Source organism: Pongo pygmaeus, chromosome 10, assembly GCF_028885625.2.
Source record: "Pongo pygmaeus isolate AG05252 chromosome 10, NHGRI_mPonPyg2-v2.0_pri, whole genome shotgun sequence".
In the NCBI taxonomy this organism is placed as follows: Eukaryota; Metazoa; Chordata; class Mammalia; order Primates; family Hominidae; genus Pongo; species Pongo pygmaeus.
This window is the reverse complement of record NC_072383.2, coordinates 80,437,834-80,462,438: the sequence shown is the minus strand read 5'-3', so window position 1 is coordinate 80,462,438 and position 24,605 is coordinate 80,437,834. Positions and strand designations below refer to the sequence as shown.

The 24,605-nt window shown below is 34.0% G+C and overlaps 1 protein-coding gene across 7 annotated transcripts in view; it reads right to left on the bottom strand.

The window, feature by feature from the left end:
* METTL25 (methyltransferase like 25) overlaps positions 1-24,605 on the bottom strand; it is a 124,649-nt gene that overhangs the window by 70,465 nt on the left and 29,579 nt on the right. For all 7 annotated transcript variants that reach the window (XR_010122647.1, XM_063646527.1, XM_054443479.2 and 4 more), the window contains 3 exons: positions 18,853-18,959; positions 9,787-10,386; positions 5,766-5,913 (listed from right to left, as the gene is read on the bottom strand). Coding sequence is in view for 6 of the 7 variants with exons in the window: in XM_063646527.1 (XP_063502597.1) it covers positions 5,766-5,913; positions 9,787-10,386; positions 18,853-18,959 (855 nt within the window). In the remaining variant the exon portion in view is untranslated. The remainder of the gene's footprint in view (positions 1-5,765; positions 5,914-9,786; positions 10,387-18,852; positions 18,960-24,605) is intronic.

Below are 24,605 nucleotides of genomic sequence, written 5' to 3'. Positions count from 1 at the left end.
CTTGATATATTACAGGAAATATGCTAACTTTGTGCACATAAACCCCTTTCTCTGTAAGTCAGATATTTTAGCATAGTGATCAAACTATATAGCAGTAGATTTGTATTTTAGTATGGAATACTAGGCCTCCATAGCATACACTGTACAAACAAAATAAGGCTATGTCCATATTCCATCTATCAAAATAGTTTCTGTTAAATAGCCCAGAACCAACTCTGTTTGCCATTGTCTGCCTTCACACACACACACACACACACACACACACACACACACAGAGTCACATCTGTTCATTGATAAAGGTAAGCTATCAAAAATCTAGGGATACCCATAATAATTATCCCAAACATACTTTGCTTGTTCTAGATTTTTCTCCTTGAATTTGTCTAGCTTCTAACCACTTAACTTCATTCCCTATTTATGACCCAGTTTCCTGCCCTCTTGCATCTGTGTTTTTTTCCCCAGGTTTTTGCTCTGAGCTCTATACTTCAAGGACTTTTGTTTTGGTCTAGTTACTCCAGCTCTCTGCATTTTGGACTTTGATATACACTCCCAGGCCCTTTTGAGTTTAACCTGTCATATGAATCCACAAACTGGCACTTGACTAGGACCCATCTAAGTCTCTGTATAGAAGAACAATAACTATAAATAATCTTGAACATATATCTGTAAGTCATCCTGTAGAATTCTTCATGTCTTCTTATATAATCATAATACATACCTTGTTTTCAACCATGCTATTCATCAGAATTACCTATAGAACTTCTTAATCATACTTATATTCAAGTCCTATGCCTAGAGATTATTATTCAGAAGGTAAGAGGCAGATCCAGGCATCTATACACTAAAAGTGTCAAATTCGACTCAGCTAGGCAGCTAGAATTGAGAAATACTGTTATAAAAATTTCATGGGATGGTTCACATCTTCTCTGTTTTACTACAGCAAAGATACAGTGAGAAAAATGGAGATGGAGTGTTGGAAAGAGAAAAGGGAGTATGTTACCTTTTCCATCTGGTTTTTGAGATGAGAAAATGTGGCAGTCCAGGGCTAGGCAAAACTGTAATATAAACCAAGTTTACTTTCATTATTCCTATCACTTATTTTTCCACATTTTTCTCTTATCTCTTGGCTTTCCAACTGTTTTCTTGACCTCCAAAGTATTTGAGGGTACTCACGTTGCATACATCCCCACCCATTTCATCATATCACTCAGTCCTGTTTCCTCCTGCTTCTTCTTTGCTTTCCCGACAAGCAAAACTCCCAATCGTCTATTCATTTCAAGTATGTATCAGGAAATTAAGTAACATTAAAATATTACTATTAGCTTTCCCCACTGAAGCCTAGCATTGTTTGCCTGATCATATCAATGATTCTTGATGGGTAAGATATTTTTGACAGGAAGGCCTTTCCAGTTTACTATTCCTATAGGGAGGGAAATTCAGAGTTTATAGCTGCTGGTCACGGTTCTCACAAACCTTTCCAACACTTTTTCTTATTTAAATCCTGTGGCCAAAATGTCCTGCAATCCCACAGTGAACAACAGCAACTTCAGAAGAGAAGACAAAACTGCCTTTACCCAGGCAGGATACAAGACTAATGCTTGAGAATCTGCTAACTGAGAGGCTTCCATTTCTAGTGTGCAAAAATTTGGAGCTATTCTCTTCAACTAATTTCCTTAGAAGACTCAAAAATGATTTTATGAATGACCAAGTACTAAAGAAAGAAACTAAGAGAACCAAGAAGAGATTTTTGGAAAACAGATTATGGAGTAATCTTAAATGTGAAAGGAGGTCAATAAAAATCATGCCTTTTTACTGACTGAAATGGACATTAGGATTATCATTATACTTGTTTCTATGAAAGATATGAGCAAGAATAAGACAGAAGAAAAGACAATTACAATGAGAAAGAGTGACTATGAAGTCAAAGAGAAAAAAAAAACTTGATTTTAAACGTCTATCACTGCATGCCTTTGTTTATTCTGCCTGCAATACACTTCTTACTTCCTTGTCTGATTAACTTCTACTGAATCTTTCAAGACACAGTGGATATCACCACATGGGAACATACCCTCAACCCCTCACAGACTGAGCTACATGCTACTCTGCTGTAAGATAACAGATGTAATACCCTGTCTTATAGCAATTACTATACTATTTTGAAACTAATGTTTGATGATAAAGAAAACAAAGATGAACACTAGTGCCATATTTTATGTTCTCTAAACTCTACATTGAACTGCTCAACAGTTCACTAAATTTTGGTTTATTAAAAGAAGAGTACCACTTCTTCTTTTAACTATTAGTACTGAATAAATAAAATACAATAGCAAGTATTAACTATTTAGTACTGAATAAATAAAATACAATATACTAAACACCTTGCAAAATGAAAAAGACTAAAGCAACGTTCTCTGTGCTGATATAGAAAGACTATGAAAAATATATTATGTGGAAAAAAAGGTGATGAACAGTTTATACATTTGTTTGCCTAAAACATATAAGAATATAGAATGTGTATATGTACTTTTTTTTCCTAGAAAGATACATAAAAAACCAATATAGGTATGGGGACTTACTTTGTATTTTCTTTTCCTTTGTTATTTGAATTTTCTATTCTAAATGGTTTTTACAAAAAAAGAATGTTTTTAAAAAATTACTAATAAGGATTATCTGGTTCCTAGGATTGAGGGCTTTTTAAAGAAATTATTTAAGGGTGAACATGATATCTCATTTTTGTATCTCCACCACTAAGCACAGAGCGGAACACAGTTGGCACTGATGATGTTGAACTGAACTCTGCTTGTCATCTATTTTTCCTATCTCTTTCCATAACTATTGACTTTTTATGAGCCTCTCCCCCGTTTCCCTTTATTTTACATAAAGTACCAACTACACGGCCTTGAAAATAGTAGCTGCTCAATAAATGTTTGTTCAGTGCAATAACATACTCTCTTATGTGTGTAAAACGCAGCTGCCAAGGCAGGAAAACAGTGATTTTCTTTCTATTCCTAGTTACTTGTTTTTGACACACATTATACAAACATTCATCTATTCAATCACGTTTGAGTGAATGTGCTTAGTACTGAAGATACAAAAGTGAATGGAATCTGGTGCCTCTCAAGACTAATCAATCTACCAATTTTTCATTTGCAGGAAAGAAATGGCAATGACAATATGTGGATGCACAATCTTGCTTCTTTCTTCCTTTAGGTTTTTCAAAGCCCTCTCTATCTAACATGCCCTATTCAAATTCATTTTAGTTAGAATACATGACCAACGAATATTTGCTAACAGTTTAAAGCAATAATCTATTAGAAAAGGTACTGGAAAGCTGATTTAAAATGGATCAGCAAGGAGTAACTAAATTTCTTTTTTCAATCCTGGCAAGTAACTTCTGCTACTTTTTTTAAGTATGAGATTGAAGAATCCAACATCAGATAAAAAATGCACTAATGACACCTTCTGGTTACCATAAAATAATGATAGTCACCTAAATCTGAATCTATTTACATATTTTACAAAAAAACAGACAAGAGATAAAATTGCTCACAATCCACAGCAACACAACAAATTTTAATTTAAATATGTTAGGAAAGACACTATCCTAAACCAGCAGAATGAGCTCTAGGGATCACTCTGGAGAAAGAGTAATGTGCAACTGTGCAGAAAAGAGTGTGAGAGAGAGTAGAGTATACTGCCAAAAAGGATAGGATTCATCTTTGGTGGGAAAATCCTGAGACTACCTCTGAGACTTCACAGTACAGAGTGATGGCTGCTAGGGTCCAGACCAGAGATGGCAGTCTTAAGAAAGTACTGCGTGAAGAGGAGAGGGAGTCCCCTTGGAATGGGAAGGCATTCTTGGGGGCAATGATGATGAAGTGAAAGAAGGAAGCAGGCAACTGAAATTAAAGATCTTAAAATGTAGGGTAAGGATAGTGACTCTAATTTTTTTGTTTTCTTTTTTTTTGAGATGGAGTTTTGCTCTTTGTTGCCCAGGCTGGAGTGCAGTGGTGCCATCTTGGCTCACTGCGACCTCTGCCTCCTGGGTTCAAGAGATTCTCCTGCCTCAGCCCCCAGGATAGCTGTGATTACAGGAGTCCACCACCATGGCCAGCTAATTTTTTGTATTTTTAGTAGAAACGGAGTTTCACCATGTTGGCCAGGCTGGGCTTGAACTCCTGACCTCAGGTGATCTGCCTGCCTCGGCCTCCCAAATTGCTGGGATTAGTGTCTCTAAATTTAATGACACACAAAGTGTCTACATCTGTCTCCAAATTGAGCCATTTATTAATCAAATGTCATTGTACCTACAAAACAGGAAACTCTTGAACTAACAACCAAATAATAAACCCCAAAAGGAAGCACTTACCTACATAAATCTTACCCTACTGCCAATTAAGGAAAATGTTATACATAGAACATTTAAAAAGCTGTAGAACTGTGATTGCATTAAAGTATTTTTTCATTTATTTCAGTAAAGATACATAAAAATACTATAATATAATGTAAATATGTGGGTATATAATTTAGTAGAAATACCTTTTTTTATAAGTTCATTTTTTACTCTAATTTTTGGTCTTGAAAATTTCTGTACTTAGAAAAAACTGAGTTGGTAATAATAGCATGACAATCATATACTCTCCATCTAAATTAAACTAGTGTTAAATTTTTGCTAATTTGCTTTCTTTCATTCCATCTCTATATAGTCATAATTTCACTATTTCATACTTCTCCTAAAATAAAAATGTCAAAACACTGACATAAAATAATTATAATTTGATTAACTATATTTCATAATAGTTTGTGCCAATTCTAAAATGGCTTCTGTTTCACCTTGTCACATTTCAATAAAATTAAACAATTACAATGTTTACCTCCTGGGCATGACTAAATAAGAAATAATTAAAATATATTAATCTGGGTTTTAAAACTAAGAAAAGATCAACCAATACCATCTTAATGCACACAAAAGTTGGTAACCTAAAAATTCCCGATCTAAAACTCTTAGCAAGGACACAGATAAATATATCATTAAACTAACATAAAAACCAACTACTATTATTAGTATACCAAATAACCATCTAACCTGAACCAGAAGTTTTGAAATCATATCTTACAATATCTTATGGAAAGATTTAACACGTAAAATGGAGCAAATAGAGCTATTTCAGGAGCTGCTCTGAATGAATACGTGGGGTGCTTCAAATCTTGCAAACCTACTCCATACTCTGCTCATCAGCACCTTCTAAGTACAGGTAGCATAAATACTATTATTTTAATGCAATCACACAGTTTTAAAGTTTTCTGAAATTTTGGTATGCTGACTCTTCAAAATACAGTAAAGAACTTTTTCTTTTTTAAATATCGGTATTCCTTCAGAAATGAAAAAAGGCTTTGGAAACAAAAGCAAACTTTGAAATTCAATATTCATAACAAAATAACTCAGTTTTACTATCTCAGTAAATGTATACTTCATAAGTATTTTAAAACAGAAGTTCTCTAAAATATGTATCACATAAAATTTTCAAATATTTGTAAAGGCTTCAGCACTCATTAAGCCCATTTTATGACCAAAGAAACTATAACAAATATACAGGTGGTGATGCATTAAATTTCAATAACACTGTAACACTAAAAGTGCAAGTAAGTCAGATGTTATCTTAAATGCTGATCCAAATCACGGTAATGACGAAAAAACGGGGAGAAACAGAAAATAGTCATTATGCTCAAATGAATAAAAATTATGACACATGGAGAACTTGTACCTTTATGCTGGTTTTCAAATTCTTCAGATAAGAGGTGGTAGCAACAACCCACACTGCAAACTCCCTTGATTTCAGAGTTGGAGGTAAATATTCTCAAAGTATTTGGAGCCAGATCACCACAAGTGTGGAGACCCACCATCAAACAATCCTTTAAAATACAAGAAGAAAAATAAAATTTGGTAATTAAAAAGAGGGTTGTTTAAAATTTTTATTTATTTTTACATACAGGATCTTGCAATGTTGCCCAGGCTGCACTGTGGTGGCTATTCACAGGCACGAATATCACGTGCTACTGACTCAAATTACTGGCCTCAAATGATCCTCCTGCTTCAGCCTCCCAAGTAGCTGGGACTAGAAGCACATTGTACCGCCCACAGCATGAGTTGAAGATTTTAAACATCCATTAAAATATGTAAAGGTGTTAATAATTATCAAATTCTACCTAAAAAGTATTCTATGTTTTTATTTTCATAGTAAGTAATTATTTCTTTATAGGTAAAATAACTGTGATCTCTTTTTACAACTTTTGAATTTTTTTCAGTCATTTCACTTATTTACCTGTTTATATTTTCTCTCATTTTACAACTAATATTTGCTTAACAACTAGACAAAGCAAAAATTGGACTAATCAAATGTAACATGTATTTCTAGACCAAACCTGTGCTTTGTTATAAATTTATATCACACTTTGACCATATTAATTTTTAAAATTAATTTCACATCTCAGATTGCCCATCAAAACCTTATAAAATATTGTTACGAAAAATAAATAACTGTTGCAAACTTGGTATTTCTACTTTAACAACAAAAAGCTTAGTTTATACACCGCATCAAATATGACAATATAAAATTTAATTAAAAATTTTTTTCCAAATTTTATAGTATACATCATATTTAAAATTCTCCTATGAAATGTTTATTCTAATTATCCAACGCCTAATTTAAATGTACACACACACATAATGAGTACAAATGTATACATGCACAGAATCTTGTTCAACATAACAATCATTTTGAAGTTGAATTTACTAATAATACTCTTCTGTCTTTGACATGACTCATAAAAATTTAGTTAAAGTAGGAGTAAAAAGAAACTTGTACAGAAAAAAAATTAATAGAGAAAACCTGTACCCTATTAGAATCACATACTTTTACCATTTGGAACTAAAAAATTTCTAATATTAGCCTCTCAACTTTCCAGATGACACTCAAACCATGATAATGTAAAGGTCATGTTTTTAGTGTAAATCTGTGAATATAGGTATATTAATTTCTAGTTTTTTAAAATTAAATCATCATGTCTCTCAAAGTGTTCTCTAAAGTATTACTCATCAACTAATTTTAGTTGGTACTTTATAATACCAACTAAAATTAATTTTAAAGCTGTAAATATTAAAGATACATGTGTTTACTTAAGAGATGTTAAAGAAATAGTTATTAATGAACTAATTGCATAACCTGTAGTACAGTCATTAAGAGCACAGTCTCGGGAAACAGCCTGTTTAAATTCAAGTTCTGTTACAGTGTGATTTGGAAAGCATTCAGTTTCCTCAACTGTAAGATGGAGATAATAACAGTACTTCATCTCAATGGGTTCTTTCAAAATTTAAGTAAACTAATCCCTGTAAATGACTTAGTACACTACCATATAATAAAATTCAGAAAACGTTGTCCATTTTTTATCATTGTAATTTACTTTAAATTACAAATTCAAAACAACATAAATATTAACTTGTTTCTCAAGCACATTTTTATAACTGTTGTCAGCATATAATTGTTTCACTAACATTTTTAAAAATTATTTTACTAAAATGTTATTTTAGCCTATGTCCTAGATATAAAAGAGAGCTGTAATCAAACTTACCAAAAAAAAAAAAAAAATTATGCCTGTAAGTGGTTTTGACCTGATAGAACACTCAGTTGCTTCAAGCACTATTCTTTTCAAAGCACAGTTTTTAGAGGGTTATACAGCTACTCTGCTGTTCTTGATGATTAGTTTAGATAGGTTTTATTTAGAGATTATGATGTCATCAGTAAAAAATAATTCAGACAAGATTTATTGCTACTTAAGGGTAGAGTAATAAAGCTACGAATTTCTCTCTTTAAGCTTAATTTAACTCTCCCTAAAGAAAATAAAAGAACATTTAACCTCAGTCTTTATTGTATTTATCACATAGGATTAGTTAATATTAGCAAGTAGCAGCTAGGAGACAAAAATATGTAATCACCATATTATCCTACTTATAAAATATTTAAGTGTTGCGAGAGGGTAGGGGGAATAGGGGGTGTTAGTTAATTCTGTTATTAAATTGTGATTTGCTATAGGATCCAAGAAACATTCTTCCAGTGTATCCTATTTTAGATGGTTCTTACAAGAATTTGTATACAGTTTTGATCATATATTTTCAGCAAGATTTTGAGAAAATTAGAAGGCGAGAAAATGTACTAGAAATTTACATTTTTTTAAGTTAAACTAAAGTCATTGAGATTGTTTAACCCTAAAAGAAAGTCTAAAGTAACTTAATTACTAATTTCATGTATAAGAAAAAGAATTAATGAAGGTACACTAGATTCCCTTAAATCCAAAAATATCTGGGAAAAAGAAAAATTTCCCATTTAAAAATTGGTAAAACAATGGTCAGCTATCAAACAAGGATTTAAATTTATAAAGAACTACTATCAGGGACATGGATGAAATTGGAAATCATCATTCTCAGTAAACTATCGCAAGAACAAAAAACCAAACACCGCATATTCTCACTCATAGGTGGGAATTGAACAATGAGAACACATGGACACAGGAAGGGGAACATCACACTCTGGGGACTGTTGTGGGGTGGGGGGAGGGGGGAGGGATAGCACTGGGAGATATACCTAATGCTAGATGACGAGTTGGTGGGTGCAGCGCACCAGCATGGCACATGTATACATATGTAACTTACCTGCACATTGCGTACATGTACCATAAAACCTAAAGTTTAATAATAATAAATAATAATAAAAGAAGAAAAAAAAAAAAAAAAAAGAACTACTATCTCTTTTATTTACACATTTCTTTTTTCGTTTTTTTTTTTGGGGGACACAGTCTCGCTCTGTCGCCCAGGCTAGAGTGCAGTGGCGCGATCTTGGCTCACTGCAAGCTCCACCTCCAGGGTTCACACCATTCTCCTTCCTCAGCCTTCCGAGTAGCTAGGACTATAGGCACCTGCCACCACATCCGGCTAATATATATATATATTTGTTATTTTTAGTAGAGATGCGGTTTCGCTGTGTTAGCCAGAATGGTCTCAATCTCCTGACCTCATGATCTGCCCACCTCGGCCTCCCAAAGTGTTGGGATTATAGGCGTGAGCCACCGCGCCTGGCCTATTTATACATTTCTTTGGGGAAGAATTTCTTTAAAAAAAAAAAAAACAAAATTACAAGGGTAATACAACTCCAAAAGCTACCTTTTTTTTTCTTTTTTGAGACAATGAGTTAGGCCAAATGATCTCTAGAATCTCCTCTATAATACTGTTTTAACATACAACATTGCCTTTAAGATCTGGTGTCTTTCAATTACATAAACTGACATACTTGTAATTTAGAAAAAGTTCAAGCTTTGAAGAACACTTAGAAGCTACTTTTGCTCAAGGAAATTCCATATTGGCAAGTGTAACATTGAACATTACTTTGTTCCTAGATACCCATTTACTTCAAATTTAAATTAAAATTTAATTACTTGTTCAGAATTTTAACAATTCCTAAACTGCAGAATGAGAACTTAGTTTACTTACTAGCTTTTGTGCTAGGACTTCAATTTGATTTAAGAGGCTTGAAATGAGTAGAGGATACTCTATTCTGAACAGGCTCATGTCAGGTTTTGATAGGTGTGGGAATAACGAAAGCCTACTTATGATTTTATTTCCTTGGTCTGTTAGATTAATGTGATCAAGTAAGACACGTATGTTAAGTAAGCTACTATTAAAATTGAATACAATGTTTTTGTAAATCAATTTAAATAATTCAAAAGTAAAGTCACCTCCAAATCTTTAATAATGTCATGGAGTTCCGAATCAGCAGTGATAAAAGAGGTTAAAGGTGAATATATATTTGATTCACTTGACTTTGATGTCATTTTTCTTCTCTCTTTATTGGCTTCAGATGTTTCTCTGTTGGGTATTTGCTGTGAAGAAGTAGGCTCTATGGCATTAATAGGCAAAAGGTTTATAAGAGAAAAGGAATTTTCAAAACACAAATTTTCTTCTTGATGTGGCTGAGAATGAAGGGTTTCCATTTGGTTTCTGATATTAGAAATTACAGAGCCAGAAAAATCAGGCAAAATATCTGAGGTAGACATCTTTTCTTGACTTGTAGGACTGTTGTTAAACACTTCCTCAATATCAGCTTTATTTTTAACTTTATTTTGCACTTTCCTTTCTTTTGCCATTTTTAATGCTAGTCCATTGACATCTAATCTTGACTGAGCATGACAGAGTTTCCAATATTTCTTCAATTTTCTGTTTCTCTCCTCAGCTCCATGAGTATTGGTCTTTGAGGAATCAATTCCATAAACTTTTAAGCCATACTTCAAGGACAAAAAAGAGCTTAGGTAGCCTTTACCGGAACCCAAGTCAATCACCTAAGGTTAGAAAAAAAGAATAAATTAAAGAATTTTAGGCAAATGGTAATAGAAAGCATTCTAGATTTTTTAAAGTAAACAAATGAGTTATATAACTTAAATATTATTTTAATTTTTTTTATTCCTATGAAAAACCAACCACTCATCATTTTTATTCAACATTTTACTGGAGGTTCTAGCTAGTTTAATAAGTCAACAAAAAGAAGCAAAAGAAATAAATAATGTAGGGGAAAAAGGAAAACTGTCTTTTTTGTACATAGATGACATAATCATGTCTGCAGAATATCTTAAAGAATATACAAAAAGCTAACAGAAATAGTAAGTGAATTTAGCAATGCGTCAGGGCACGGCAATAGAATTAACAACGAATCATCAGAACACATATAATATAGTAGCAAGAAACAATTAGGAGTCAAGCTTGGTGGCTCAAACCTATAATCCCAGCACTCAGGGAGGCTGAGGAGGGAGGACTGCTTGAGGCCAAGAGTTTGAGACTGCCCTGGCCAATATAGCAAGATCCTGTCTCTATAAAAAAAAATAAAAAATAAAAATTAGGAAGTAAAATTTTAAAACAATTAAAATAGAATAAAAATAGAATATATAGGAATAAATTTAACAATGGATGTACAAAACCTATACACTGAAAACTATAAAACATTGCATAAAACTAAAAAATTGATATAAAAAGATATACTATGTTCATGAAATGTGGACTCAATGCTAAGATGGCAATTCTTTCTTCGCATTTCAACACAATCCTAATTAAAATCCTAGCTAAGCTTTGTAAATAAATTGATAAGTAGATATTATAATTTAAAAAGGCAAAAATGCCTAGAATAATGAAAACACTTTTGAAAAAGAATAAGGTTGAAGAATTTTACTGATTCAAAAATATAAAACTAAAACAGTATAGTATAGCAATAGCTGGTATACAAATAGACACATAAATCAATGGAAAAAATGGAAAGAAACAGCTGACATAAAAATAGACATATAAATCAATGGGAAAAAAACAGTACAGAAATAGATCCACACTTACATAATCAACTGATTTTGGACAAAGTGCCCAGGATAATTTAATGAAGAAGATAGGTTTTTCAACAAATGGTGCTGGTATAACTGGATGTTGATATAAAAAAAAGGAAAAAAAATTTTGTCTGCTACAAATCAAACACAAAGACTAATTAAAAGTATATCACAGATCTAAACATAATAGAAAAAAATGTTATCTCATGGAAGAAAACATGAGAAAAATTGTGACATTTGGATAGGCAAACATTTCTTATGTAGGACATAAAGATCAGGAATAACAAAAGAATTTTAAAAATGGACTTTATTAAAATTAAAACTTCTATTCAAAAAGATAAAAATGAAAAGAAATACTTGCCAAACATTTATCTGAGAAAGGACTTATATCTAGAATAAAGAACTCTTACAACTCAGTAAGAAGACAAGCAACCCAGTTAGAAAACAGGCAAAATATTCAAACGTACACTTCACAAAATAAGATATACACACTGCCAATGTGAAAAGATGCCTAATATCACCAGAGAAATACGAACAACCACCACAGTGAGATATACGCAGATGTAAATGGTATAGCCACTTTGGAAAACACTGAGTTTACCATAAAGTTAAATATACACTTTACATATGACCCATCCATCTCACTCCAATTTATCTAAATGAAAACATGTCCACACAAAGGCTTATATGTGAATATTCAGACAAGTCTTACTCTGAATAGTAGGCAAAAAAACAGAAACAACTCAAATGTCCATCAACTGGTAAATAAAAAAACAAATAGCATATCTGGACTATAGGATATGGCATACTACTCAGCAATAAAATGGAACAAGGCATTAATACACAAAAAGATATCAATCACCCTCAAATGCTATGTGCTAAGTGGAAGAACTGAAATGAAAAGTCTACATACTATGATTCCATTTGTACAATGTTCTAGAAAAGTCAAAACTAAAAGCAGATCAGTGATTCTCTGAGAATGAAAAAGAAAATATCCTACAAAAGCACACAAGAAAAGTTTTTAGGAGGATAGGTATATTCTTAATTATGCTAGTGGTTACATTAACTGTTATAATTACCAAAATTTATCAAAGCTAGAGTTGGTGAATATCTAAATTACACATTCAATGAAAAAAAAATAAGAATAAAAAGTTATAAACATTGTAATTGCCATGTCATTTCATAAAATAAATGGAGAACTATAGAAATACTATCACAACAAATCATTACCTACTCTTATACATATCTTTAATTCCTAAAGTCAATGAAATCTTGACGTAAGTATGAGAACTCAAGGAAACATTCCTATACTTACAGTAATGCATATCCGTAATTAAATCCTCAAAACGTTTCAAGGTCTTACAAGTTCATAGGAAAAAGACCAGTTCATAGGAAAAACTCCAGTAAATAATGTCTCATAAATACAAAATAAACTTAGTAATTATTTCCTATACTTCCATTTTATGTTATTATTCTAAGATAGGTATTGCAGGGAAACATAGAAGAATTATATACAGTCATACATCACTTAATGATGGGAATATGTTCTGAGAAATGTATTAAGAAATTCTGTTGTGCAAACATCTTTGAGTGTGCTTATGCAAACCTAGATGGTATAGCCTACTACACAACTATGCTAAAAACCTGTACAGCATATTACTGTACTGAATACATAACAAAATAAGCACTTGTGTATCTAAGCATATAAAAGGTACAATAAAAATACAGTATTATATGTTATGGCACTACCATCTTATATATGGTCTGTTGTTGACTGAAATGTCCTTATGCAGCATACAACTGTAAATTCTTGACTTTAAGAAACTACAGTCTAACTGCAGATACCATATCATACTCATGCAAGGGCTATATAGTAGAAACTCTATTATTTAATTAGTTTTGTCTTCAAACTATCTGATCAGAATAGGAAAATCCCCACCATCCTGATCTCCTGCCCTTCCCCACAATAGACTTCCCTGCTGGATCATATGCCATACATTATAGGTTTGAAGATAGAAGAGTCTCTAGTCCAATACCTGGTGGGAGGGTTGTTTAGGAGACTTTCCCACAGAAACATTGTTACAAGCAGTGGTTAAATTTTGTAATAACATTAGTATGGTACTATACTTTAGACAGTAAAGATACATTTTGCTGACAGACCTAGAGATCTAACTACCATTCCAAGCTAATGACTCTCACATTTGTAACATACCTCCAGGTAAAGAACAAGATGTCTCTCATAAGCTACATCTGAACTGTGAGCAAATCCATGATCTCATCACCTACCAGAGCTACTTCATACCAACTCCATCCTGAGCCTGGTTAACTGCAATGGCTTTCTCAGTGATCTCCCTGTTCTCACCTGTCCCCTTTCACTCTATTTTCAACAGAGAAAAACAAAGTCCGATCATATCACTACTCTTAGCAAATCCCTCATTGCCTCTTTGGTTTTATCTCATACAGTTAACTCCTACGTTTGCTGCGTCTTTTTGCTTCAACTCTGGAAGCTCCTGCTCAGACAGGAGCTAATTTTGCAAAGTAACCAGCTTGAATGTCCACAAAGACTATGGTAAAGAAAAGACGCAAATATAGTGGAAATATCTGTTTCATAATACAACCTAACAGAGTAGAAAGAATGATCCAGTGGCTCCAATGACTTCCAGTCTCATTCAGGATAAAAAACCCAAATTATCACAATGACTTCCAAGACATTGCAACTTAATGTCCTGTCCTCTTCCACCACAACCTCAGTTCCTACTACTTTCTGCTTGTTCAATCTCACTTCCTGGATGTTTCAGAAACAAAGTATGCATGTTCAGGGCCACTGAACCTGTTGTTCCCTCTATAAGAAAAGTTTTTCCTCTAGATCATCTAATGGATAGCTTAGCTTCCGAAGTTTTTAACTCTATTATCGTTACAATGAGGTCTTACTTGACCTTCCCCTCTGTATCAAAAACTTTAATTAACTATCCCCAGATAAGCTCCTCCCTTTTGTTTTAATTTTTCATCTTTAAAACATATCAACATATATATTAAAATTCATAACCTTTTTATTGTCAATCTCTCCTAATTAGAACATAAATGCCACCAGGGCAACTATATTTCTTGTTTGTTTTGTTCACTGATGCACCCTCAGTATAGAAAATAATGCCTGGAACATGGTTAAAAGCTAAGAAATATTTGCTAAATGAATGAATGCATGCAAGTATGAATGAGTGAACATGTTTTAGAAATAAAAATTAAGAAGCCTTGCTAATGTGAATGAAAGAGACAAGGGTGTTCGGCATGTAGGGAGCAATATGGTTGCGGTAAAAATGATATTCTTGTTTAGTTCTCTATGGTCACCAATAAGGTTATGTATTTCAGAATCTGGGTTTCTACTTACCTCATGAAATTTGTATTTATTAAATCTGCATTTTAAAAATATAATAATAGTTGGGGACTTCAACAGTTCCATTCAGTATTGGACAGATCATCCAAACAGAAAGTAGGCAAAGAAACAGCAGACATAATCTGCATTATGGACCAAATGGACATAATAGACATTTGCAGAACATTTCACCCAACAGCTTCATGGTCTTCTTCTCAGCACATGGACCATTCCCAAGGATAGACCATATATTAGGACACAAAATAAGTCTCAAAAATTGAAATTATGTCAAATATCAACAACAAGAGAAACTTCGAAGGGTATAAAAACACATGGGAAAGAAACAACATGCTCCTGAATGACCAATGTGTCAATGAAGAAATTAGAATGAAATTTTTAAATGTATTGAAAGTAATAAAAATGGAAACACAACATACCAAAACCCACGGGATACAGCAAAAATAGTACCAAGAAGTTGACAGCAATAAATGCACGTAACAAAAAAGTAGAAAATTTTCAAATAAACAACCTAACAATACACCTTTAAAAAAACACTAGAAAAGCAAGAGCCAACCAAACCTAAAATTAATAGAGGAAAAGAAATAAAGAAACCCACATCTAGCATCATACTGAATAGAGAAAAAGTGAAAGCCTTTCCACTAAGATCAGAACACGACAAGAATGCCCACTTTCACCATTTTTATTCAACATAGTATTGGAGGTCCTAGCCAGAGCAATTAGGCAAGAGAAAGATATAAAAGGCATCCAAATTTAAAAGGAAAAAGTCAAATGATCTTTGTTTTCAGATGATATGATCTTATACCTAGAAAAACTGACTCGATCAAAAAACTATTAGAACTGATAAAGAAATTCAGTAAAGTTGCAGGATACAAAATCAGTAACGAAAACTAGTAGCATTTCTATATGACAACAGAGAACAATCTCAAAAGGAAAACAGGAAAGTAATCTCATTTACAATAGCTACAAAATAAAATCCCTAGGAATAAATGCCACCAAAGAAGTTAAAGATCTCAACAGTGAAAATTACAAAACATTGATGAAATAAATTGATGAGGATACAAAAAAACCAAAAGATATTTCATGTTCATGGATTAAGGGAATCAATATTGTTAAAATGTGCATATTACCCAAAGAAATCTAGAGATTCAATGCAATCCCTATTAGAATATCAATGACATTCTGCACAGAAATAGAAAAAAAAAAATCCTAAAATTTATGTGGAATCACAAAAGACCGAGAACAGCCAAAGCAATCTTGAGCAAAAAGAACAAACCTGGAGGCATCACACTACTTAACTTCTAATTATAATACAAAGTTATACTAACCAAAACAGTATGACACTGCCATAAAAACAGACACATAGACCAATAAAACAGAATAGAGAACCCAGAATTAAATCCATGCATTTACAGCCAACTCATTTTCAACAAAGGTGCCAAGAAGATGCATTAGGGTAAGCACAGTCTCTTCAATAAATGGTAAAACTGGATATCCATAAGCAGAAGAATGAAACTAGACCCCTATCTCTCACCATATACAAAAATCAAATCAAAATGGATTAAAGACTTAAATCTAAGACCTGAATCTATGAAACTACTAGAAGAAAACATTGGGGAAACACTCTAGGACATTGGTCTAGGCAAAGATTTCTTCAGTAGGACGTCAAAAGCATAGGCAACCACAGCAAAAATGGGCAATGGACAAAAATGGGATCACATCAAGCTAAAAACCTTCTGTACAGCAAAGTAAACAATCAGAGTGAAGAGACACACACAGATTGAGAGAAAACATGTGCAAACTACCCACTCGACAAGGGATCAACAACCAGAATACATAAGGGACACAAACAACTCAATGGAATAAAAGCAAATAATCTGATTTAAAAATGGGCAAAAGATCTGAATAGACATTTTTCAAATGAAGACATACAAATGGCCAACAGGTATATGAAAAATGTTCAATATCACTAAGCATCAGAGAAATGCAAATAAAAACTATAATGAGATATCATCTCATCCCAGTTAGAAAGGCTATTATCAAAAAGCATTAAGGTAGGTGTTGGCAAGAATGTAGAGAAAGGAGAACTCATATACTGTTGGTGGGAATTTAAATTAGACAGCGATTACGGAAAACAGTATGGACGTTCTTCAAAACATTAAAAATAGAACTATCATATGATCTAGCAATTCCACTACTGGGTATATATCCAAAAAAAAAAAAAAAAAAGAAAATCAGTATATGGAAGAGATATCTGGACACTCATGTTTACTGTAACACTATTCATAATAGCCAAAATACGGAAACAACCTAAATGTCCATCAATGAATTCATGGATAAAGAAAATGTGGTATATATGCACGATGAAATGTTATATATGTTTTATATAACATTTATATATATACACACACACACACACACACATACTAACAAAACATCACACTGTACAATTAATGTAAGTTCATTTATATCTCAATAAAGTTAGGATTATGGACAAATTTTGCACATTGGCTAGAAAGTGATTAAGACTGAATTATATTTAAAGTGTAAATAAATCTTACACAGTGATACATCATTATATTTTTAATAAAAAGTAAAATCTGTAAAACCAACCCCATAGGAATCCTGACTAAAATCCCTTTCATATAGTACACATTATGTTTTGGCCACTTCTATATTTTCCTGCTTCTGCTTTGTATTCCCAAACTAAATGACTGGGTCTTTGCCTTGGTTTCTATATAAAATCTAAGTCCAGTTCTTGTTGTTCTGCCTCATTCAGACCAGATTTCCCCTCAAGACTGGACCTTTACTCCACTCTCCTACTCTGTAACTGGATTCATACCATCCATGTGTACATGTCAGGTAACCTTTATCCAGCTTACCTGACTACCAGTTATCTGAATTTTCTGTCTTTAGGGCTCTGTCGTCTCCAGTGGACTTCCTGTTGTATTAACTGATGCCTTAAGCCTGAGTTCGTTATGCCCCTTTTAATTCTAACTAAATTATGTATTTGGTCCTCTAGAGACCAATCCCATTATTACTGCTCTTAATAGAGGTTGGCTGCCACCTGAAGGATATTTAGAAACAGCACTCGCTCCCCAAGATTCTGATATGGCACCATGGGGGAGGGCTTGCCTCTTCGACTCCAGCTGAGTATCATTGCCATAAGCCTGTTACTGGTACTGATAGATATTCCTTAGGTATGAGAATCTGGAGAAAAGGCTGAAAACTAGTATTACCTTAGCTCTTACTCTATACCCACCCTAGAGATCCATGTTGCCACAAGTGGCTCTGCAAGCCTATGCCAAACTTTCATAGTTTTCTAATCATCCTCAAACTCTCAAGTTTTGGTGAATCCATGGAAAGATTCTAATACCTAATAAAAATTACAGGAACGAAAATCTCCATTACCACCACTGATCTTCTTCTAGAGATAAGAAAAAACTTACTATTTTTATAAACAAGGAATAAGAAAAATAACTTACTATTTTTATAGGCCAGTGTGTACAATCATTAATCTTATTTTAAAATCTACTATCCAATATCATTATCTACCATAAAAACTATTTTTCAAAACAGGAATGCATTGTGAATCAAACACTATGATATAATCCAAGTCTTAAAAACATAACTACTTTGTGTTACTATAATGATGCAGGTATCCCAGACTACAGCTTGGTAACCCGTATCCTGAAAACATCTAGCAGCAAACAGTTTTGCAGAATATCATCCTCATAATGCTGCCTCAGACTGGAGTGAAAGTTTATCAAAGAGAATTAAGCTTAACTTCTGTCCACTCTGAAAAGAATGAAATGTGTGGCAAAATATTAACAGTCATGTCTTGATTTTACTATAAATTTTCTAAAATTACAATATACTAGGGAATAACACTGTATGCTTAAAGAATCTGATGTTTAAAGGATCTGATGTTTAAATGATGCTATTATTTAATGACATTTTAAAGGCTAGTTGACAGTAAAAAGGTGAAATTTGAATAATACCAAAAAGTGGCAATAATTTTAACACCTAAAAACATAGGGAAATACTCTTACCTGCTTTATTCCATAGTAGTCAGCAATGCTGCTGATCAGCTCTGACATTGCCTGAACTTCATGAGATTTCTTCATATTCATAAACTCAACTGCCTTCTGATTTTCACCTAATGAAAATAAAAGTAAAAATTGCTATTAAAGAAACAAAATTTAGTAGGAATTATCAGTTGATGTTCATATATTTTGAAATTAAGTAGGAAAATAATACACAGATTCTACTGTGGTTTCTGGATAGATCTCTACTAGCTTAGCCACTATAAATAATTTTTTTTAAATAGTATGAAGTCCAATTTATTTTAGATTTTTACCTCTTAATTTCAAAGCTTATAGAAATCCAGAGAACTAATCATCATAATCCATAATGCCTGGACCAGAAGTCCTTGTTCTAAGAGTATCTTGTGGCATGCTAAAAATGTATTACTAACTAGGAAATTTAAAACTTTTTAAATTTTATTTTATTATTATTATACTTTAAGTTTTACGGTACATGTGCACAATGTGCAGGTTAGGTTAGTTACATATGTATACATGTGCCATGCTGGTGTCCTGCACCCATTAACTCGTCATTTAGCATTAGGTATCTCTCCTAAAGCTAGCTATCCCTCCCCCTTCCCCCCACCCCACAACAGTCCCCACAGTGTGATGTTCCCCTTCCTGTGTCCATGTGTTCTCATTGTTCAATTTCCACCTATGAGTGAGAATATGCGGTGTTTGGTTTTTCATTCTTGCGATAGTTTACTGAGAATGATGATTTCCAATTTCATCCATGTCCCTACAAAGGACATGAACTCATCATTTTTTATGGCTGCATAGTATTCCATGGTGTATATGTGCCACATTTTCCTAATCCAGTCTATCATTGTTGGACATTTGGGTTGGTTCCAAGTCATTGCTATTGTGAATAGTGCCGCAATAAACATATATGTCCATGTGTCTTTATAGCAGCATAATTTATAGTCCTTTGGGTATATACCCAGTAATGGGATGGCTGGGTCAAATGGTATTTCTAGTTCTAGATCCCTGAGGAATCACCACATTGACTTCCACAATGGTTGAACTAGTTTACAGTCCCACCAACAGTGTAAAAGTGTTCCTATTTCTCCACATCCTCTCCAGCACCTGTTGTTTCCTGACTTTTTAATGACTGCCATTCTAACTGGTGTGAGATGGTATCTCACTGTGGTTTTGATTTGCATTTTTCTGATGGCCAGTGATGGTGAGCATTTTTTCATGTGTTTTTTGGCTGCATAAATGTCTTCTTTTGAGAAGTGTCTGTTCATATCCTTCGCCCACTTTTTGATGGGGTTGTTTTTTTTCTTGTAAATTTGTTGGAGTTCATTGTAGATTCTGGATATTAGCCCTTTGTCAGATGACTAGGTTGTGAAAATTTTCTCCCATTTTGTAGGTTGCCTGTTCACTCTGATGGTAGTTTCTTTTGCTGTGCAGAAGCTCTTCAGTTTAATTAGATCCCATTTGTCAATTTTGGCTTTTGTTGACATTGCTTTTGGTGTTTTCGACATGAAGTCCTTGCCCATGCCTATGTCCTGAATGGTAATGCCTAGGTTTTCTTCTAGGGTTTTTATGGTTTTAGATCTAACGTTTAAGTCTTTAATCCATCTTGAATTAATTTTTGTGTAAGGTGTAAGGAAGAGATCCAGTTTCAGCTTTCTCCATATGGCTAGCCAGTTTTCCCAGCAACATTTATTAAATAGGGAATCCTTTCCCCATTGCTTGTTTTTCTCAGGTTTGTCAAAGATCAGATGGTTGTAGATATGTGGTGTTATTTCTGAGGGCTCTGTTCTGTTCCGTTGGTCTATATCTCTGTTTTGGTACCAGTACCATGCTGTTTTGGTTACTGTAGCCTTGTAGTATAGTTTGAAGTCAGGTGGCGTGATGCCTCCAGCTTTGTTCTTTTGGCTTAGGATTGACTTGGCAATGTGGGCTCTTTTTTGGTTCCATATGAACTTTAAAGTAGTTTTTTCCAATTCTGTGAAGAAAGTCATTGGTAGCTTGATGGGGATGGCATTGAATCTATACATTACCTTGGGCAGTACAGCCATTTTCATGATATTGATTCTTCCTACCCATGAGCATGGAATGTTCTTCCATTTGTTTGTATCCTCTTTTATTTCATTGAGCAGTGGTTTGTAGTTCTCCTTGAAGAGGTCCTTCACATCCCTTGTAAGTTGGATTCCTAGGTATTTTATTCTCTTTGAAGCAATTGTGAATGGGAGTTCACTCATGATTTTGCTCTCTGTTTGTACTGGTGTATAAGAATGCTTGTGATTTTTGTACATTGATTTTGTATCCTGAGACTTTGCTGAAGTTGCTTATCAGCTTAAGGAGATTTTGGGCTGAGACAATGGGGTTTTCTAGATACACAATCATGTCATCTGCAAACAGGGACAATTTGACTTCCTCTTTTCCTAATTGAATACCCTTTATTTCCTTCTCCTGCCTAATTGCCCTGGCCAGAACTTCCAACACTATGTTGAATAGGAGTGGTGAGAGAGGGCATCCCTGTCTTGTGCCAGTTTTCAAAGGGAATGCTTCCAGTTTTTGCCCATTCAGTATGATATTGGCTGTGGGTTTGTCATAAGTAGCTCTGATTATTTTGAGATACGTCCCATCAATACCTAATTTATTGAGAGTTTTTAGCATGAAGGGTTGTTGAATTTTGTCAAAGGCCTTTTCTGCATCTATTGAGATAATCATGTCGTTTTTGTCTTTGGTTCTGTTTATATGCTGGATTACATTTATTGATTTGCATATATTGAACCAGCCTTGCATCCCAGGGATGAAGCCCACTTGATCATGGTGGATAAGCTTTTTGGTGTGCTGCTGGATTCTGTTTGCCAGTATTTTATTGAGGATTTTTGCATCGATGTTCATCAAAGATATTGGTCTAAAATTCTCTTTTTTGGTTGTGTCTCTGCCCGGCTTTGGTATCAGGATGATGCTGGCCTCATAAAATGTGTTAGGGAGGATTCCCTCTTTTTCTATTGATTGGAATAGTTTCAGAAGGAATGGTACCAGTTCCTCCTTGTACCTCTGGTAGAATTCGGCTGTGAATCCATCTGGTCCTGGACTCTTTTTGGTTGGTAAGCTATTGATTATTGCCACAATTTCAAAGCCTGTTATTAGTCTATTCAGAGAGTCAACTTCTTCCTGGTTTAGTCTTGGGAGGGTGTATATGTCGAGGAATTTATCCAGTTCTTCTAGATTTTCTAGTTTATTTGCGTAGAGGTGTTCGTAGTATTCTCTGATGGTAGTTTGTATTTCTGTGGGATCGGTGGTGATATCCCCTTTATCATTTTTTATTGCATCTATTTGATTCTTCTCTCTTTTCTTCTTTATTAGTCTTGCTAGCGGTCTATCAATTTTGTTGATCCTTTCAAAAAACCAGCTCCTGGATTCATTAATTTTTTGAAGCGTTTTTTTGTGTCTCTGTTTCCTTCAATTCTGCTCTGATTTTAGTTATTTCTTGACTTCTGCTAGCTTTTGAATGTGTTTGCTCTTGCTTTTCTAGTTCTTTTAATTGTGATGTTAGGGTGTCAATTTTGGATCTTTCCTGCTTTCTCCTGTGGGCATTTAGTGCTATAAATTTCCCTCTACACACTGCTTTGAATGTGTCCCAGAGATTCTGGTATGTTGTGTCTTTGTTCTCATTGGTTTCAAAGAACACCTTTATTTCTGCCTTCATTTTGTTATGTACCCAGTAGTCATTCAGGAGCAGGTTGTTCAGTTTCCATGTAGTTGAGCGGTTCTGAGTGAGTTTCTTTATCCTGAGTTCTAGCTTGATTGCACTGTGGTCTGAGAGACAGTTTGTTATAATTTCTGATCTTTTACATTTGCTGAGGAGAGCTTTACTTCCAACTATGTGGTCAATTTTGGAATAGGTGTGGTGTGGTGCTGAAAAAAATGTATATTCTGTTGATTTGGGGTGGAGAGTTCTGTAGATGTCTATTAAATTTAAATTAATAAACTAAATGTAAAAATCCATAGAACATTAAAACTATTCCTTAACAATTAACTATAATGGAAAAGACTGGTAAAGTGGACTACAAAAGAAATTTTTCATCAAAAGACAACATTATGAGGTAAAAAGGCAAGCCCCAAATGAAAGAAGATAATTCCAATACATATATCTACAGAGAATTTGTATCTGAGAATAAAATAAAACAAACTCCTACAAATCAATACAAAAAGGATCACCCAGTAGAAAAGTGGGGGAAAAAACTTAAACAGTCATTTCATTACCTGTGCTGTCTAATATAATAGCTGCTAACCACATGTGATTATTGCAATTTACACTGAAATCAAATATAATTGAAAATTAACATTCTATGCTGCACTAGCCACAGGTGAAGTTCTTAACAGCCACATGTGGCTAGTTTCTACTATACTGAGCAGCACAAGCACAGGACATTTCCCTCATTGCAGAACTATAGGACTATACGAGTATACACTGTATGCTACACATTATAAAGTATATTAAAATGGCCAAAAAGCATATGACAAGGTAGTCAACATCATCAGTCATGTGGGAGTTGGGTGGTAGGGAACTGAAATGTAGGGCTGGAATGATTATTATGGCACGACAGTGTTGACATCTGCGAATGCCTTGGTATAGGCTTAACCTGGGATTACCACATTGGGATACTGGGTTTTAATGAGGTCTTTCCAGGTGTTAAGTGCTGGTTACTTATGGTCCTGTAGATGGAAGGTAGCACCTTCTTGGTAACATTCTGAGGGTACTTTAGGACATGGTCTCCATCAGAGAGGTCTGAATTCCACAATGTCATTCTGCTGGCAGATACTAACCTAGTAAACAAATATGCTGATTACTCCAGGATGGGGAATATAGCCCCTCAACTCTCACTTATCACCAGCATGCATCTCTCTACATGGCTAAGTCAACTCTTTCTTGTACTGGACACAACAGAGTCCATCCAGACCTTGAATGGTGGTTTTTCTGTTTGTTCCTGCCTAGGATATAACATCTTTACTCACTCTGATGCCCAAACTGTGGCCCTTAAACTTTATACATTGGGGGAGGGGCCAAGGATTATACCCTTGATTCAGAGGTACATTCGTTTATTGCCAGTTACCAGCACCTGGGATAGAGTGTTCTCCTTAGAGCTTTCATTGCCAGTCGACTACAGCCCCCATAGTAACGTTGCTGGTGAACCCATTTGCAGCTATAATGGTTCTTACCGAGAGCCATAATTCACCAAACAGCCCCTCTCTTGCTCCAGGGGGAACACTATGAAATAATTTTGCTTAAAATGGTTATAGAGATTTTAAAAATTACAATAATAATAAAAGAATTGGACTGAAAGATAAAAGGGTCCTTTTACAATGGAGAACTCCAGTAGACCCACCTTTACCAAGTGAGTAAACTTAGTGTCACCAATAATGTGACAAAATTATATGTGCTTCCTAATTTGATACATGAAAAAGGAATCACTTAAGTAGTACTCCTATCAAAAATGTATAACTTGAATCTAATCTTGGGGAAACAATAAAATAAACTTGCCTATAGATATCAAAAGTATCAGTGTCAGGAAAAACAAAAGCAAGGGTAAGAAACGATTTAAGATTGAAAAGACTAAATAGACATGATAACTATTGTCAGGTATGAGCCTAGACTAATTCCTGTATGAAGAAAAAAAATGGCTCTAAAAGATATTCTTGGAAAAAGTAAAGAAACTGGAATATAGACTGCTTATTAGACAATATTACTGTATCAG